Consider the following 19,187-nt stretch of genomic DNA (forward strand, 5'->3'; position numbering starts at 1 on the left):
TCATTTTTCCTCCTACACTCACTTCATAGGTGATCTCAGTGCTAGCTATGGAACAGGTGTCCAGGTAACTGCTAAAGACCAGTACTTCCCTTCCTTAGTGTAGAATGGTTGCTTGGGAAAAAAAACTGCTCAGCCAGATACTATATTTCCAAGTTCTTCTCACATCTAAATGTGACCACTAGTTTACTTCTTGCCAATGGTGTATGAACAGAAGTGATCTGTACTCCCCAAAATTTCCTATGTGCGTCATTTCTTTGTCCTCCATACCAGCAGAGTGACGATGCCAATTGGCAAGCCTCTGTTAGCCTAGATTCCTGAATGACTTTGTGGAGCAGAACCCCTCCTACAAACCAGTTCCTTTTCTCTACTGTGAATTGGACTTTAACTGAGTGAGATATTTCTATTCATTTCAGTCACTAGGGTTTGGGGCTTGAATTTAAGCTCCATCATTTAGGGGCTGAGTTTCTCTGTAATAGCACAGTATTTACATAGCTATTAATAATATGCCAATTGATTGGCTGATGATCCAGAGATTTATATATCCACTCTGATCTTCTCCCCTAAACTCCAAACCTGAATATTCAACTGCCTTTGACATTTCCTCTTAGAGATCTGACAGGTACCTTAAATTTACCATCTCCAAAATTCCTGACAAATATCTCCCTCACCTACCTCTTCCACAACCTTCCCTGTCTCTGTTAAAAGCAACTTCATTTTTCTAGTCCTCAGAGCAAAACGGCCTACTGTTAACTTAAAAGTTTCCTCTCTTTCTCTCACCCTCCAAATCTGATCTTTTAGTAATAATCTCAGACCTACCTTCAAATATATATTCAGAATTCAAACATCTCTAGAATCTGACCACTTCTTATAACTCCTACTGTCACCAAATTGAGTCGAAATAGCATCATCTCTTGCCTGGATTATTCTAGAAGCCTTCTACGTTCATCTCTGCTTTCCTCCTTGCTCCCATAAAGTCTATTCTCAATGCAAGAACTGAAGAAACCTGTTAAAATAAAAGTCAGATAATCTCACTTGATTCTGCCCAGACCTTCCAAAGATTTCCCATCTTAGTGTAAATACTGATGTCCTAGCCATGGCCTCCAGGACCCTATGTGCAAAGGCCTCTGTTCCTTCCCTAATTCCCAAAACCTTTGATATTTATTTCTCTTGTTGCTTCTCACATTCTAAGCACTCTTGTAGCTATGTATGCATGGCGTAGAAGACAGGAAAGAGACTTGTGTTTTAGTATCAGTTTTCTCACTTAGACTGAATAGCTTTTGATCAACTTTCTTCACTTTTCTGAGTCCTACATTTCTTATTTCCTAAACTAGGGCACATAATATTGACCACATAGGATTGTTGTTTACTAGTAAGTAAAAAAAATACTAGAATCTCTAAATTCATGGTAACATCATAATTATCAACATTATCATCATCATCACCACTGCCACCATCCTCATGATCACCATCGTCGCCATCACCATCATCACCATCCTTATTACCATCATTGTATTTATCATCATTATTCTGTAGCATAGTGTTTAAGAGTGTAATTTCTGGGGTCAAATTACCTATATTCAAGTCTTGACTAGCTGTGTGACCTTGGGCAAGTTACATAATTTTTCTGTCTTTAGCTTTCTTATTTGTGAAACAGATACCCCAATGATAGCTATAATTTTAGGGTATTATATATATTTAACGAGATGGTGGATACAGCATTTGAAAAAGAGCCTGTCTCATTGTGTGTACTCAGCAAATATTAGCCACTGCTAATGTTGGGGCTCAAAAACTGATACCTCAAAATATAGTACTTTGTACATGCTGAACTGAAGAAGAGGCCCCAAGGTCTCTCTGGCCTTCCTGTTACCCACCATCTCCCCCCAAGTACAGGATAAAGTTGTTCTGTGAAGTTCCCTTATCTGCCTAAAGTCTGGACTTGCCAAAGAGAAAAAACAATTACCTCCAGTCCTTTCTTTGAGTTTTCATTAACTGAACTTATCTTGGAGGAAGAAAGACTGAAGTCTGTCGACTTACCTGGACAGACTTTTGTTACAAACAATTTTCTGCTCTATGGGCTCAACAGATGTTGCCCCAGACCATTGCATGCTCTTCAAGCTCATTAAATTCCTGTAAAAATAATTTACTATCCCCCTAAAATCATCCACACTCCCCTATCTCCCTTTTCACTAAGAAATATAATAGCATTGGTACCCCATTGGGATATTGGCAAACCACTCTGTGATTCTCCCCATGCTCATGGCAGTAATAAATTTGTAAAGCCTCTTCTCTTATTAATCTGCCTTATTGTGAGTTGGTTTTTCAGCGAAACTACTGAGGGTAAAGAAAAACTTACTTTAGCCCCAACAGTATTACTATATTTCTTCTGTCATGTTCTATAGTTCTTGAGGGCAAGATTCATGTGATCCATCTCTGTATCTCCTGCAGGAATGAATGCTTTGCACATAGTTGATTTTCAGAAAGCTAAAAAATACTTAATTTTTGGTTGTACAAATAAAGAAATGAATGGATGGATGGATGGATGAAAAACATAAGTAAAGATAGGTAAGGCATAATGTAATACCCACTAAGTTTTAAGCTAATGTTGTCCCTTTTAGATGTTTTCAAGTTTTAAGGCTGATAGTAGAACAATATGAGCTCAGGGACTGCAGGGAATACAGAGATTCAGAGGTATACTCACCAGATTTTCTTCCCCATAAAGAAATCACTAAGAAACCACAGAAACAGTTGTCTGTGAACAATCTGGACCTCATTCAGATTGGAAGCAGCTGATGAGATTTTCTGAGGTAAACTCTTATTAGTTAAGATCTACACAAACATGTTTTTTAGAGTGAACTTTGGTTGGATAAATGGAAACTCAAAAAGCCTTAGGAAATTACTAAAGATCATAGAGCAGTGGGAAGCGGAGAAAGGTGCTTGAGTGAAGACTGGCATTTTTTGAAGATAGGCATTTTTGACTCTGCTTTCTCTACTTCCAAGACTGGAAATGGTCAGATTTCTATTTCCAGTATGTTAGCAGTTAAGTAAATTCTAGAATAGTAAACAAAATATACATTTGCAAAAGTAGTCCTTATTTCCCACTCCTATTTCTAGAAAAATCTTTGCCATGATCCCTTGAAGCACTCTCATTTATTGGGTCCCCAAAGGTACAAAGAGGCTTAGTTGCAGGTACCTAGCAACTATATATACTCTACAAATATTTGTTGAATCGATGAGTGAGTGTGCCTTATATGTAACAACAGAATTCTATTTAGAAGTTCCTATGGGAACTGTAAAAGTCATTTACTATCCCTCTAAAATCATCCATATTTCCGTATCTTTCTTTCCCCTAAGAAGTAGGGTATATAAGCATCAGTACCCAAGACAGACTTCAGTTTTTCTCCCTGCAGATCAGTTCAGTTTTTGCTTTCTGATTGCATTGCATGTCAGAGTTCAGATGATACACGACAGAGTTGAAAGGACAGGGAGTCTCTCTTCTCACATGTGACATCACAGTATCTGGAGCAGGATGTAGGTGTGTGTCCATTCTACACGGATGTTTTAGATTAATATCTTAAATTTTTAAAACCTTTTATAAAGAAACATAAAGTTACTTGTCCCCAAGTCCCTTATTTTATGGAGGAAAACCAAAGCACTGAAAAACTTGGTGGTTGGATATCTGAAAGCTGACTCTTAGCTTAAATATATTAGGAGGATTCAACATTAAAAGTACCACTGTTAGCTGGGTGTGGTGGTGTGCCTCTAGTCCCAACTACTTAGGAGGCTGACAAGGGAGGGTCACTTGAGTCCTGGAATTATTAGGAGTTTGAGGCCAGCCTGGGCAACACAGTGAGACGCCATCTCTACAAAACCAAACAACAACAAAAAAGTACCAAGATTATTTATAAGCTTGAATTTGCAGAAAGTACTTTTTCATAAAGCAAAACATTTCTCTGCTGAAACAAATATATTTGGCCAAAAAGAAAGAGAGGAAAGTATTAATTCTGCGGGCATCAGTAAAATGTTCACGCCACTGCATGACTGCTCTCTAGGAAGAAGTCCTTAGATTTTTGCTGAGAATTAAGTCTCTTAAAAAAAGAAAATAGTTTAAACATTGAGAACTTTCAAATATAATAATAAAATAACCAAATCAACAGTATTACGAGTGTCAACTTTTTATAGGCAAAGATTCTCAATTGATACATTACACAACTAATGGCTAGTGGTTGTGCAATGTAGATTTTAAAGAAAGGGGAATATAAAATATGAATATTATAAAAATGTGCAAAGAATAGTATGACATATTAGTATCTAACTATTATTAGTAACTATTGCGACTATTACACTGGTATCTGAGGATGGAGCCGCCGTTCCCTGGTCTCTGTCTCTTGATAGAGCATACATTGCTCCTGCATGCTAGCTTCTAAGGGAGGTGCTAACCTCTGGCGCCGCACTGTGGTGCAGAAGAGCTACTGCCACTAATGAGCAGTTCCCTTCCTCTGTGTCAGCCTCCACTCTGCATCTGAAAAAGACGGATAGCACATTAAACCTTTTGGAGTTGTGAAGAATATGTTTGCTGGCATGCAGAGACTTCTACCTGCTCCTTCATACAGAAGTTCCTGAGGTTTCAACATTCCACAATTCTTCAGTAAGCTCTAAGTTCTGTATGGCAAGAGACACAAAGTTAAACCTCAGTTCCTCCTGAAGTTTCCAGTGCAGGAGCGGGGGATTTAAGATCAGTCCTGGGTTAGGTCAGGATCCTAATCTCTGCACAGCTCACAGTTTTATATTTTAAGGTGCATGTCCTCTTAAGCTAACTCAGCTTTATCTTACTAGTTTCTTTCCCTTGTACCAGGAAGTATTCCAAAATCCTTTGTGATTCCTAGTGATGTCAGATCTACTGTCTTGCTTGATGGCTGTATAATTCAGGAGAGTTATTCTTATTAAAGTACTCCATTAAATACAGTAATATTCTAATGGACCACTCTTGAGCAAAGTGCAGACAAAAGTACGCATTTGCCTTAGAAGGTTCATAAATTCCTAGTAAATATTTCTATGCTATGTGAAAGTCAATCTGAAATCAGGTAACTATAATTTCTAAAAATATTTAGAAATCTTGTAATGTGATTAAATTCACACATCATTTGGGTAGAAGGGGGAAAAAAGACATGAGAGATGCCAAAATGTGAATGAGGGATCACTGGAGAAAACATTTCATGTGAAACTAGGAGAATTCATGTCCATCCTGCAACTGGCCTAACTGTGAGAAAGCCCTGCAGCTCAGATCCATAGTGTGTGAGAGTTGTTGATTTCACCATCAATTCATACATTTATTCGTCCAACACATATTTAGCGGGTACTCACTGTCTCCGGGCACTATGTTAGGAGCTAAAGATAAAAGAATGAGTTAAACAGACCAATACCTTCACAGAGCTTTTCAGTGGGAGAAAAGCAAAATGATTAAGTGCTGAAAAGTTATGGGAGATCAAAGGGCATAAAAGAAGACCCCCCAATTAGTCCAGAAATTCAGTTACCAGGTAAGACGTCCAAAGGTCGCTAAGAAACCACTAAAGGATTTTAAATGTGTACACACGTTTCGCTTCTTGCTTCAGTTATCCCATGGGTGGTGTTATCACTTTCATGGCTGAGCTCCTAGTCAGAGGGCACTTTGAAGAAATAGCCAGGCCAAGTCGCTCTCAGCAGAGGGACATAATTTAACTCTTTTTAAATTTGCTTTAAGGGAAAGATGAAAAGAATGTCTTTTTAGACTAATTTCTTCACCTCCCATTTACAAGAATAAATAAAACGACTTTTTTTTCAAATGTAAAAAAAAGTGGATAGCCTTTAACTGCAGTAGCATAGATGTATAAAGTTGAAGTGATACCACATAGGGTTTACAGGCAGTGAGGGCCCGGAAACAGATTTGTCATTCATTTTCTTGTTCATGATACACAATCATTCTTAAAAGTGTTGTGTGACAAACTCCTAGAAAGTATTGTCTAAATGTGCCCTCTCCCTATTACTATGTCACTAAGTTTGTAGAACTGCCTGATTCACTTACTAAAACTTTATCTTGCTATAACTTTTTTGAACAATCCCTGAAATATTCTCCACTGCTTATTTTAAAGTAGCTGAGAATATAGCGTGCTGTTTATGGGCAACTGTCATGGGGTAGAGGGTGAGATGAAACCACTGTTAGCCTGGGTAGGCCTGGGTGTGAATTCCGTCCAGACACTTACTTAATATGTAAACTTGATTAAGTCTGTTTATTTTTACACATTTTTACACTATATTTCTTCACTTATAAAATGGGTAAAAAATATCTGCCTCTTTGGATTTTTACGGTTAACAAAAAAATGCAAGTAAAGTGCCTCGTATTGAGCTTCCCATGTAGAGACAGATACTCAAAAAATTTAAAAATCTCTTATTTGCTGCCTTTTCACAAGGGTATGTTAGGCACATACCTTTAATAAAAGTTTCCAGTGAAAGGAGAAGGGGAGGCTGAGTTTTGGATGCCCAGTGATTCTTCTCAAGATAATATCTTTAGTTTCAATTCTGTAGCACTTTTGAAAAACTGATGCTTTGTGAAATATCAAATGAAGTAGTGCTCTGTAACATCTCCCAGAATTCTTCTCTCTTTTTAGCCTGGACTTGTCCCTCCATTACTTTGAAGGCCCAAAGAGGACTGTTCCTTATTTTCTTTTATGCAGGTGGAGGATTTTATTTTTCTTGTACCCTCTGCTGACATCTCACTGATTTTCTATGTTAGAACTTCGAAAGAAAAAATAAAACGGCTTTGAAGGTCGAACTGCCTGGTGTTTGTTTAATAGTAGAAGCCACGTGTTTTGACACATCAAAGATTAAGAAAAGAGAAGGACTTTATTTCATAAATATCAAAGGGAAAACTTTCAGTTAATTGAATGGCAACTAGTCCCCTTTGTGCTCATTTCGGTTTCTGGCGATAAAGATGCTCAAACAGTGAGATCGCAACCAGTGAAGGAGGCGCTCTGAAGGACAGCAAAGGTTGGCTCTGCATGAGAAAGCCCTTTTAGATCCAGAAGAAGAATCACGCTTCCTTTCTTTTCCTGACCACAGCCTGTCCTGTAATTAGCGGAGCAAGTCAATCTGAGCGAGGCAAATCACTGGTTTTCCATGAAATAATTATATTTCTTATGCTCTTGGACATGTACACCTCTAAGCCTAAAAGCGGAGAAAGATGTTTTGGTTTTTTTACGTGAGCTGGGGGAGGGAGAAGAAAAGTGGCAGCGACAGTGTAGCAAATGGGTGAAAGCAGCACAATGTGGCAGAGGAGAGAACAGGATTCCGATTCCGTGGGGGCGTGGGAACACTGAGTTCCGCGCAGGGAGTTTCCCTGTGCAGAGCACCTTGTGCGCGAGTTGATAACTCTCGGAAAGGAAACAAAATTTGGCTTTCCTAAACTTTCTGTACGTCCAGAGAACCCCATGCCTTGTCTTGGCCTCCGCAGCACCGGGCTGGGGTGACAGCACTCCTCCTCCACCGGCCCGGGCTTCTCCTCCGGACCGCGAGCCTGTGGCGCCTCCCCGCGCGCCCAGCGCACCGGGGTGTCCCCTTGCAGGAGCCTGCGGGGGCGGGGGAGGAGGGAAGGGCGCGACTCGTGGGTCGCGCTGGTTCCTTCACTGGATGGACGTCCGACGCTGCCTCCGGGGCGGAGACAGCTCCGGCCACCATGCGCCCGTTGCGGCGATTCCACCCACAGTTCGCCGGCTCTGGGGGTGGCGGGTCTTGGCGCGCGGTGCCTGCGCGAAGGGAGGGCAGCCATCGCCCCCGCGGTCACTGGGGCCCCGCGTTCCCCGCGGGCTCGGGCAGGTGCGCGGTGTGCCGGCCAGGTCCCCTTGTCCTCCTGCCCCGCGGCTTGGGCGCCGCTCCCGCCCCGCCCCCGCCCGCGGGCCGCCCTGGGCAGGGCCTGCAGCTGCGGCTGGAGAGCAGCGCACCGGCATGGGCAGGCGGCCGGCGGCGGAGGGCGGCTGAGGGCTGCTGAGGGTCCGCGCAGCGGCCTCTCGTCGCCCTGCACGTGCCTCGCCAGGCAGTGCGCCTGCTTGCAGCGAGGACCTAGCCCTCTGGTTGCAGAGACCTGGTCCCGCAGCAGCGGCGGGTGGCTCTCGCTGCCCTGCCCTGCACGGGGCAGGGCGGAGCGGGCTGCGCAGCCCGGGCGCGATGCGTTGAGCGCTCGGAGGGCCAACCGCCGGTCCCCTTGGCGGCAACCGGCGGCACCCATGGAACCACTGGGCAACTGGAGGAGCCTGCGGGCGCCACCGCCTCCGATGCTGTTGCTGCTGCTCCTGCAGGTGGCGGGGCCCGTGGGCGCCCTGGCGGAGACCTTGCTGAACGCGCCGAGGGCCATGGGCACCAGTTCCAGCCCGCCTAGCCCTGCGAGCGTGGTGGCTCCCGGAACGACGCTGTTCGAGGAGAGCCGGCTGCCTGTGTTTACGCTGGATTACCCCCACGTGCAGATCCCCTTCGAGATCACCCTTTGGATCCTGCTGGCCTCCCTAGCCAAGATTGGTGAGCGAACTGGACTCGTGGGGAATGGGAGGGGGCGATCTCGGGGGGACACCTGGAGGGTGACCCGGTCAGCCAGCTGACCTCTAGATAGTGACCGCCTCATCTTGAATCAGGGCAGGGGCGACAGATGGAGCAGCTTCTTTTGGTTGAAAAGGACCCCTGGAAGAGCAGTTTCGCGTTTTGGTTCTTAAGTGAACATTGGCCTTGAAATGGCCCCAAGTGTAAGTTCTACAAACTTAGCGATTGCTGCTTACTTCTGCCGCACGGAACGCCAAGTTTGTCAGCTCTCTGCTTAAGTTGAGTGAGATCTGTTTATTGAAGTGTACCAGTCTCACCTGCAGGGAGAGAGGTGCAGACGAACCCCGGAGCTATTCATAATGTGGTTAAAACCCTGGATGCTACAGGAGAGAGGCGCCTTGGCAGTGACACAGACCCTGCTGTGCGCCTGACTAATGAGGTGCATGGAAGGGGACCAGGGACAAGTGAGTGCTTGCAGCTGCAATAGGAACGCCCTTTCCCCTCCCTCTATTGGGTTGAGGCTGTCACTCTCCAGGAAGCTTTTGCTTCAGGGGTGGCTGAGGCCAGTGAGGTGAGATGCATATTTAAAAATAATTAACTCTGGGCCCAGGACAATGGCCCAGCCTGTAATCCCAGCACACTGGGAGGCCCAGACGTGAGGATCCCTTGAGGCCAGGAGTTCAAGATCATCATGGGCAACATAGCAAGACCAAACAATACAAAAATAAAAAATTGGCCGGGCGAGGTGACTCACGCCTGTAATCCCAGCACTTTGGGAGGCTGAGGCAGGTGGATCACGAGGATCACTGGTCAACATGGTGAAACCTCGTCTCTACTAAAAATACAAAAAAATTAGCCGGGCGTGGTGGTGGGCGCCTGTAATCCCAGCTACTTGGGAGGCTGAGGGAGAGAATTGCTTGAACCCAGGAGGCGGAGGTTGCATTGAACCGAGATTGCCACTGCACTCCAGCCTGGGCAACAAAGCAAGACTCTGTCTCAAAAATTAATCAATCAATCAATTAATTAATTAGGTAGCCTGGTGTTGTGGTGCACATATGTATTCCCAGTTACTTGGAGGCTGAGGCGGGAGCCTGAGGGAGGAGGATCGCTTAAACTCAGGAGGTTGCAGTTGCAGTGAGCCATGAATGGCACCACTGCACTCCAGCCTGGGCCACAGAGAGATACCTTGTCTCAGGAAAAAAAAAATTACCCACTTTCACACTACCTTTAACTCTCATTTTGAAAGCAGAAACCTCAGAATATATTTTCTCATCTTCTTTACCCACGCCTCAGAAACTTTCATGTTATGAGCATGGTGCTTTATATTATTTTTACTTTATATTTTAAAGACTTTATAAAAATCCTGAAATATTAACTATTGTTATAATGATTCGATTAAGTTGTTAGGTCCAAAGAATGTATGCATTATATGTGTTTTACGTCTTTACCCTGTGAGATGAGGCAGATTTCCATAAAGAATGAAAAGACGCATTGTCTGCCATCCTCAGGGAGCTTACTGATGAGTGGAGAGACGTGTACACGCTGTGTGATTATTGCCCAGGACAGTGCTGAGTAGGGTGACAAACTCAGAAAAGATAGTATGCCATTGCAGGGAAGCAGAGAACACTTCCTCACACAGAGCAAACATTTAAACTGGATTTTCCAGGATGACTAGGATCTGGTCAGTTAGAGAGAAAAGGGAGCAACATTCCAGAGAGGACTGAACAAAGACATAGATTGGGAGAGGAGTGCAAAGCAGGTAGAAGGGATGGTTTACAGGAGGGTGGAAGTTGTGGTAGGTAAACCGGAAGCAAATCTTCATGCCAGATAAGATTAATTAGAGTCTATTAGTGGTGACTAAGAGAGACACATATTATTTAACGACTCTGAAGTCTGTAATTGACTGGCTTTGACGTGGTGCTGCTAGTTGAGTGTCTTAATTCCACTGAGAAATGGTGTAAGGGAGATGGGCTTCCCCATCTATCAACCAGATATGCACGTTTGTAAATTGCCTCTAATAATAAACTCAGATGCCACAAGCCTGCCCTGTAGGGAGTGGCGGTATTAATACTCCCACTAGTTGAGGTGGAAACTCTGAGTGAATTTGCACCCAGAAGCACACAAAGTGGCGAGCCAAAATGAATGACCTGTTCCCTGTCACTCTCTCTGAGCCTCAAGGCTCCATCACTGGAGGGCTGCTTCTGTGCCTGTTTCCATTACTGCTTCTCTGTTGCCATTTCTATTCCAACTCTCTCCTTTGTTCATCATTCCTGATTGTTTTAATCAGATTAATTACAATAATAACAGCCGCTAGGAGGCACTTAAGGGCATTATCTCTAATTTTTACAGTCACCATGCCGGGTAGGTGTTGATTTCCTGGTTTCATATAGGAGAAAATGAAGAAATGGGGAGATTAACTTGGTGGTGGGTGGTGAGCTAGAATTCCAGCCAGGTCTGTCTCATTTCTCATCTTTGTGCGTTTCCAGAAGGCTTGTTCTTTTGGGAGGATTAAATGAGAATGAATGTGTAACATCTTTAGAATAAAGCTGGGCACACTGTAAGCACTCTATCACTCCATCCATACTATCATCATTAGTAGCAGTGAGGACAGTGGTGTAGTCAGAGTAGTAGTAGTTAACTTTACAGTTTCTAGCACTACAGAACCTTTTCCACTGTTGACTGTCCTGGGCTGCCTCCTGTCTCTCTTTACTTCCGTTTTGGCCTCAGCCTTCTACAAGTGTTCTTATTCTGTGGGCTGCCTTCCTGCACTTACTCTCTTGCTGTCCTGTTCCATTCATTTTATTGGACCATCTCACTTTCATTATGTGGTATTTTGTTAAAGGCATTCATGCTTGCTTGCATAACAGGTGTATTTGTCTCTCCACTAGCATCTTTTTAGCCCAGATATGTTTATATTCCCTGGGCCCCCTCTGTTCTAGTTGCCAGTTTCGGCCTTCCCCTGCATTGTGCTTGGCTATGGAAATCATCACATATTGCACCTCCTGTCCTCCCCCAAATTTGGAACGTCTCTGGCTACTACTTTATCTTTCCTTTCTGCATCTGAGTGTCACAGAGATGATAATTTCCATGCAGAGAGTGGTCTGAACAGCCAAATGGAGACTGCCATGGGTAGAGTGAAGGGTATATTTCTCAGGACAGAAAGTGGAGTTTTAGAGTCCAAAATGCTGGTGCCTGGGGTATTTTCTCCAGATTCGTCTGCATAGAGCCCAGCCTCGTCCTGCAGCTTCCCCTGTGTTCCTACAGCAGCCAGGAAATGCCCAGAAATCACCACCCCTCCTCTTGCTCCCAGGGTCCTGAACTTTCTGTTTGGTTTTAAGCAGGACGGTCCTGGTGCTGTGGGACACTTTCGTACCCCATTAAACAGTCATCTAGTCATTTCTCTTTCAACTTTTGTTCTGAAAAAGCTGTTTCATGGTGGCTTATATGACTTAAGTTGCTCGTATTTGGGAATGAAGAGGAATTGAGCTGTGCAGGTGGATATGATACTGTGGGATAATGCAAATGCTAACCCCTGCAAAATGCCGTGGTTTCTATTTGGGGCACTTTTGTGCCATTTGTATAGTGTACCTGACCTTACCTGCCTCAGAGAACATGGAGAAACATTGCTAGTGATTAATCTAAACATGGTTAAATTAACAGGCTGTCCAAAGTGGAGGATCCGAATAACATTTGTAGGGGGTTTAAATAATGCCTGATGGTGAATTCAGAATAGTTTTCTAATATAATATATATTACATTATATTTTATCAGCTAATATAATCTTAGAAATATTACAATCAGAAGTGAGAAAATCCATTTTTGGCAAAGCATTGAATGATTCAGCTTAGCTCTTAATTGTTACACTTGATTATCAGGGAAAATCAACATCCTAATTACTTGGTCCAGAAAAAGTAGTTTTGTAATTATAACATTTACCAAAACAATGATGATACTGATGATGAGTATGTGCTTATGAAGTAGGTCAAAATATTTTTTTAAAGCACAGCAAATTTAGTACACCTCGGAAAAGCTTTAAAAGTTTTGGCAAGAAATGTTTCCTCATTTGTTTCTTACTTAGGTCCTTGCACATGTGAATTCACATTATTCTTTCACTTTGAATATTTATATTTTGAGCAACCGTTGATTATTTTTATAGTTATAAGTACACACGTTGCTTGATAAATCTTGTATAGAGAGATGGGGTTCTACAACCTGGAATAATGGGTAGCCAAAGAATTGAGATAAAATTTTCTGATGTGTTTTAAGATTGCCTCCTCTGATTTCTTTGCCTGTGAAGTGGCCTACTGGGGTTTTTGCTAATTTGGGTGAACTTGGACATGGACTGTATTTCTTTTCAAGGTTTAAGGACAAGGCACTGAGTACCTTGCTGTGTAAAGTAACAGAGCCTCCTTCTTTGTCCTGGGGTTCCCCTAACATACCTTCCCATATCTTGAGGTCTTGTGAGGCTGGCCTATTTCCGTCTCCTTTCAAGTGTCACTGGTCACTCTGCTCTTTTGATTTTCTCTGCCCCTAAGTTGGAGTAAGATGCAGAATTTTCCACCTCCCTCCATCCTGCTGTCATGAAATTAAATAAATTGTATTCTTATAATTTTAAGGGGAAAGATAGAAAGCAGTTTGCCTCATGAAGACGTCTCCCCTGGGATCCAGGCTATCCTGAAATTGAAATAAGAAACCTAAGAGTTTCATATCTGTCTGAATTACAGAGACTTTGATCTCTGAAAAAAACTTATCCTTGCACTTAGTCTGTTTTTCTTTGTCCTCTGGTTTTCCTGAGGCATATTCATCAACTGGTTGGTCAATGGATGCAGCTCAGGGTCTTCACCTGCTATCTGAACCACATCTCACTTTGAATACACTTCTAAATTCAGGAGTTTCTGGTGGCAGGTATTGGTTCCTCATAAAGTTAAAAGAAGAGCACTGATTCCTTTCCTTCTCAAAGCCTCCATCTTCTCCCAGTGGGCTGCTCACACATTTTCTGTTCTCTGTCTGAAGGATGACTTCAACAGCTTTCTCATCTTCTCGCTAAAAACCAATTTGGGTGTCTTCTAGAATTTCGCCACTACACTTTACCTCTGAAGTGTTTTTGTACCCTTTAAAATAATAGATTTTTTTAATTTTTTAAAATTATACTTAAGTTCTAGGGTACATGTGCACAACGTGCAGGTTTGTTACATATGTATACATGTGCCATGTTGTGTGCTGCACCCATTAACTCATCATTTACATTAGGTATATCTCCTAATGCTATCCCTCCCCCCTCCCCCCACCCCACAACAGGGCCCGGTGTGTGATGTTCCCCTTCCTGTTTCCAAGTGTTCTCATTGTTCAATTCCCACCTATGAGTGAGAACATGAGGTGTTTGGTTTTTTGTTCTTGTGATAGTTTGCTGAGAATGATGGTTTCCAGCTTCACCCATGTCCCTACAAAGGACATGAACTCATCATTTTTTATGGCTGCATAGTATTCCATGGTGTATATGTGCCACATTTTCTTAATCCAGTCTATCATTGTTGGACATTTGGGTTGGTTCCAAGTCTTTGCTATTGTGAGTAGTGCTGCAATAAACATACATGTGCATGTATCTTTATAGCAGCATGATTTATATTCCTTTGGGTATATACCCAGTAATGGGATGGCTGGGTCAAATGGTATTTCTAGTTCTAGATACCTGAGGAATTGCCACACTGTCTTCCACAATGGTTGAACTAGTTCACAGTCCCACCAACAGTGTAAAAGTGTTCCTATTTCTTCACATCCTCTCCAGCACCTGTTGTTTCCTGACTTTTTAATGATCGTCATTCTAACTGGTGTGAGATGATAGCTCATTGTGGTTTTGATTTGCATTTCTCTGATGGCTACTTTAAAGTTCATATGCAACCAAAAAAGAGCCCACATTGCCAAGTCAATCCTAAACCAAAGGAACAAAGCTGGAGGCATCACGCTACCTGACTTCAAACTATACTGCAAGGCTACAGTAACCAAAACAGCATGGTACTGGTACCAAAACAGACATATAGACCAATGGAGCAGAACAGAGCCCTCAGAAATAATACCACACATCTACAACTATCTGATCTTTGACAAACCTGACAAAAACAAGAAATGGGGAAAGGATTCCCTATTTAACAAACGGTGCTGGGAAAACTGGCTAGCCATATGTAGAAAGCTGAAGCGGGATCCCTTCCTTACACCTTATACAAAAATTAATTCAAGTTGGATTAAAGACTTAAATGTTAGACCTAAAACCATAAAAACCCTAGAAGAAAACCTAAGCAATACCATTCAGGACATAGGCATGGGCAAGGACTTCATGTCTAAAACACCGAAAGCAATGGCAACAAAAGCCAAAATTGACAAATGGGATCTAATTAAGCTAAAGAGCTTCTGTAGAGCAAAAGAAACTACCATCAGAGTGAACAGGCAACCTACAGAGTGGGAGAAAATTTTTGCAATCTACTCATCTGACAAAGGCCTAATATCCAGAATCTACAATGAACTCAAACAAATTTACAAGAAAAAAACAAACAACCCCATCAACAAGTGGGTGAAGGATATGAACAGACACTTCTCAAAAGAAGACATTTATGCAGACAACAGACACATGAAAAAATGCTCATCATCACTGGCCATCAGAGAAATAATAGATATTTTTATCACCAAATGAAAATGTTACATTATATCCACTTTAACAATGATAACAACACTCAGCTTTATTTCTTACAGAATTATTTCACCTAGATTGAATCCCTAAGAAGTATACAATGAACTATTTGCATAAAACCATTTGTTCTGGCTGGGTATTGTAGCTCACAACTGTGATGTCAGCACTTTGTGGGGCTGAGGTGGGAGGATCACTTGAGGCCAGAAGTTTGAGACCAGCCTGGGCAACATAGTGAGGCCCAATCTCTTCAAAACATTAACAACAACAACAACAACAACAAAAAGCCAGGTTTGGTGGCCTGTGCCTTTAGTCCCAGTGACTCAGGAGCTAGTCAGGAGGATCAGTTGTGCTCAGGAGTTCAAAGTTACAGTGATCTGCAATGATGCCACTGCACTCCAGTGGGAGTGGGCAAAGACAGATGGAGACCTGCTCTCTTAGAAACAAAAAAAACAAACTGTTCCTTGGGTGATATAAAAACTCACCTGTAAAAGCAAGTGAATTGTTGGTTTTGGTATATGGATAGATTTTAACCAGTGAGTCCATGGCTTTAATGTTTATAGTTTTATTTGGTTTATCTGTGTCTTCTGGGGTCAATTTTGGTAATTTGCATTTTTTATAAAATTATTATTTTGAGTTTTAAAAAATTTATTGGAAGTTATTTTATGATTTAAAAGATCTCCACTTTATATGCATTTATGTTCTCCTTTCTGTTTCTAATATTGTTATGTTTTTCTTTTTTTCACCTTGATCAGGTATGCAGGAGTTTGTCTATTTGATACTTTATCAAAGAAATAGCTTTTGGTTAGCTTCTAAGTTATCTGCTTCTGCTCTTACATTTATGATTTACTTACTTCAGCTTTCTTTGGGTTTATTTATTTAATTAATGCTTGAATTGAAAACTTAACCCATTAATTGTTTGGTTTACTTATGTTCTATTAATATTGTTAATTCCCGCCTTACAAGAGTAAGAAACACCAATATTTAAAAACATAATTAATATTATTTTCGATAGTTTCTCTGCTGGTATTTTTATGAATCCCTGAGCTCCAAAATTGACATGCACTTATGCTAAAGTGATATCAGTCTTATTAAAATGAACAAAATTACTTCAGTAGCTTACTTATTGAAACTCCTAATAACCCAATTCCCCTAATCAATTTATCCCAAATATGGGTATTTGCTTGTTTTCATTAAATTCAAATCTATGATATACTGTACACTTAAGACTCTGTCACAAACTAAACGTATTCATAATACTCAAAGTTTATGTAAATTCATCTTTAATACAAATAATAACAATAAAGAGAATGGTAAAGACAAAAGATTTAAGGGAAATTATGCAAATGACATATCAGTTTCTGAATAAATTGCATGATATCTTTACTGCTGTTAAGTAGGAAACCATGGGTGTTCTGAAAGGATTTCTTAACACAACATACCAATGATAAAACTGGAATGATGACTGCTTTTGATGGATCTCATCTCAGGATGCTCAGAGTCCACAAAATCAGTTTGATCTTCACGGAGCCAAAGGAATGCTTCATGAACTAAAATAGGATTATTCAATGAAACTCTTCTTAAAGATGAATTCTCATGATCCAAATGGGTAAATTTTGGAAGAACGGCAATATATGTATTTAAGGCTAGAAATATACCCCCTTTTTCCTACTTTAGTTGTATTGCATAGTTTTGATATGCGGGGTTTCCACTGTCACTCAGCTCTCAGTATTTTTAAACCCCCTTGTGATATTTTATTCTGACTCAATAATTAGTTAGAATTTTACTTCTCAGTTAATAAACTTATGGAGATTTGGGGTTTTTATTGTCATTGTCAGTTTTAGAGATAGGTTCTCACTATGTTGCCCTGGCCGCTCTCAAACTCCTTAGCTCAAATGATTCTCCTGCCTAAGCCTCCCAAGTGGCTGTAACTATAGGCATGCACCACCATGCCCAGTTGTTTTTTATTTTATTGACATTTAATGCATTTTGGCTAGATAGGTATAATGCTGATTTTTAGTGTTGATTGTGATATCCTTTATGGCTTATTTTATGGACATTTTAAAACTATATTTTCCATTTATGCTTGAAAAAACAATGTGTATTCTCTATTTATTGTGTACAGGATTTTATATACTTAGATGTATACATATGCAGACACACAGAGACTAGGTCAAATTTCTAATTACGGTGTTAAAATCTTCAGTAGCATTACCAGTTTTTTTGGTTACTTTATCAGTTCCTGGGGTACATTAAAATCACTTCTAAAATTGTGATGTCAATTACCATTTGTAATTGTTTCAATTTTTGCTTTGTTTTGATGCTATGTTATTACATACTCATTCAATATTGTTACGTCTCCAGAGTGAGTTCTTCCTTTAATTATTAAGTTTTTAACTTCCTTATTTCCAGTACTTGTGGCTCAAAGTGTGTTTTTTCATATAAAACTATTACCATTTAAAAGAAAACTTGATTTTGCACATGCACTTTTTTTCCATATCTGTTTTCTATATCTACATTTTCCAGATGTATATTTTTATACCTATACTATCAAATGAGTTATGTTATTTTCATTTGGCTAGGCCTCATTAAACCACATAGATCTGGATTTTGCATCTCTAATTTCACATTTTAAAACACCGTAGCTTAAAAAGAGAAATGTAATTACACTTATTGTGAATAACGATATATTTTGACTTATTTTGCTCTCTGTTTACCATGCTTTCACTTGATATCCTAATCTTTCTTTCTTGCCATATTTTGGCTTGGTTGATTTCTCTTTCTTATTTGTTTTTTATACATAATTATATATTCTATTGCTATTCTTTTTAAGGTTACTATACAGTTTAATGTGATTATCTGATTTAACAGGAGTCAACCAGACTACCATGGCTCACATCTCAGATACATTTTCCTACATATTTTGTGGTTGTGTGATTTTGAGTATATAACTTAAACTCACAGGGCTCAGTAGTCCTAGTGGTAAAGTGGGGACAATAAATGTAGCAATGTCATAGGCTGTTGTGTAAAGTAAATTAGCTAATACATGTAAAGTGTTACAATAATTTCATGGAACATAATGGTATCAGATAAGTTCCTAGAACATGAAAGTATTTGCTATTTTTATTATCTTCTTCCTAATACTTGAACTTAAAAAAATTCTGCGTGCTTCAGAATTATAATATTTTGTCATAATTCATATGGGGACTGTATTTAACTTCCTCCAAATTAGCTTTTACTTTGTATAAGAAGTAGTTACATAGATCTGTAAACATATTTTCCAGTTTTTCTTCATTGTTACTTTTTATCTCTTTCTGCCTTCCGGATTCTTTTTTGTTTGTTTTTGTTTTTACTGATGTATATTCTTTAGTGGATACTTCAGGGAAGGCTTTAGTCTTGTATGGAAACATCTTTATTTTTATTATACTATTAAATGATAATATAACTGAGTGTAGGGTTTGGTGTTATTTATCACTCAGAATATATTACTTCAATACTTTTTGTCCTCTTTTGTTGGTAAGTAGAATTATGTTGTTACACTGACTTTTGATATTAATTTGAGTTGTGTCTCTGGTTTTATTTAAGTTTTTAAAATTGTTTTTGATATTCTGCTATTTTTTTAACGTGTCTAAGTATAGATTTACTTTATTTTTCTTGCTCAGAACTTGTTATACTTCCATGCTTCTTAACAGCTGTTTCACGTTTTTCGTCTCTTCACTGCTGTGGTATTTCTTGGTGATTTTATCTTATCTTTTTTTCCAGCTTACCATATTTTACTCTCAGTGCATTTCTAATCTGTGCTTAACCTACTCATTGGATTTTTAGTTTTAATTATATTTTCATTTAAGCTGTTTGGGCCCTTTTTCAAGTCTATTTGTGTTTTGTTCATGCTGTTGCATTACGTAATTATAGTAATTATTGGTTTTATTCTTCTTTTATTCCTTTATTC

General features: G+C 40.4%; 1 protein-coding gene across 2 annotated transcripts in view; it reads left to right on the plus strand.

The window, feature by feature from the left end:
- Nucleotides 1-7,737: 7,737 nt before the first annotated feature.
- SLC9A2 (solute carrier family 9 member A2) overlaps nt 7,738-19,187 on the plus strand; it is a 90,994-nt gene continuing 79,544 nt past the window's right edge. Inside the window, exons 1-2 of one of the 2 annotated variants that reach the window (XM_063695674.1) lie at nt 7,738-7,845; nt 8,325-8,541. In XM_063695674.1, the coding sequence (XP_063551744.1) occupies nt 8,379-8,541 (163 nt within the window). In that variant the 5' untranslated portion in view covers nt 7,738-7,845; nt 8,325-8,378. Of the gene's footprint in view, nt 8,542-19,187 lie in introns of both variants that reach the window. The other variant, XM_004031535.5, reaches the window with a different exon arrangement.

Source organism: Gorilla gorilla, chromosome 12 (assembly GCF_029281585.2).
Source record: "Gorilla gorilla gorilla isolate KB3781 chromosome 12, NHGRI_mGorGor1-v2.1_pri, whole genome shotgun sequence".
In the NCBI taxonomy this organism is placed as follows: domain Eukaryota; kingdom Metazoa; phylum Chordata; class Mammalia; order Primates; family Hominidae; genus Gorilla; species Gorilla gorilla.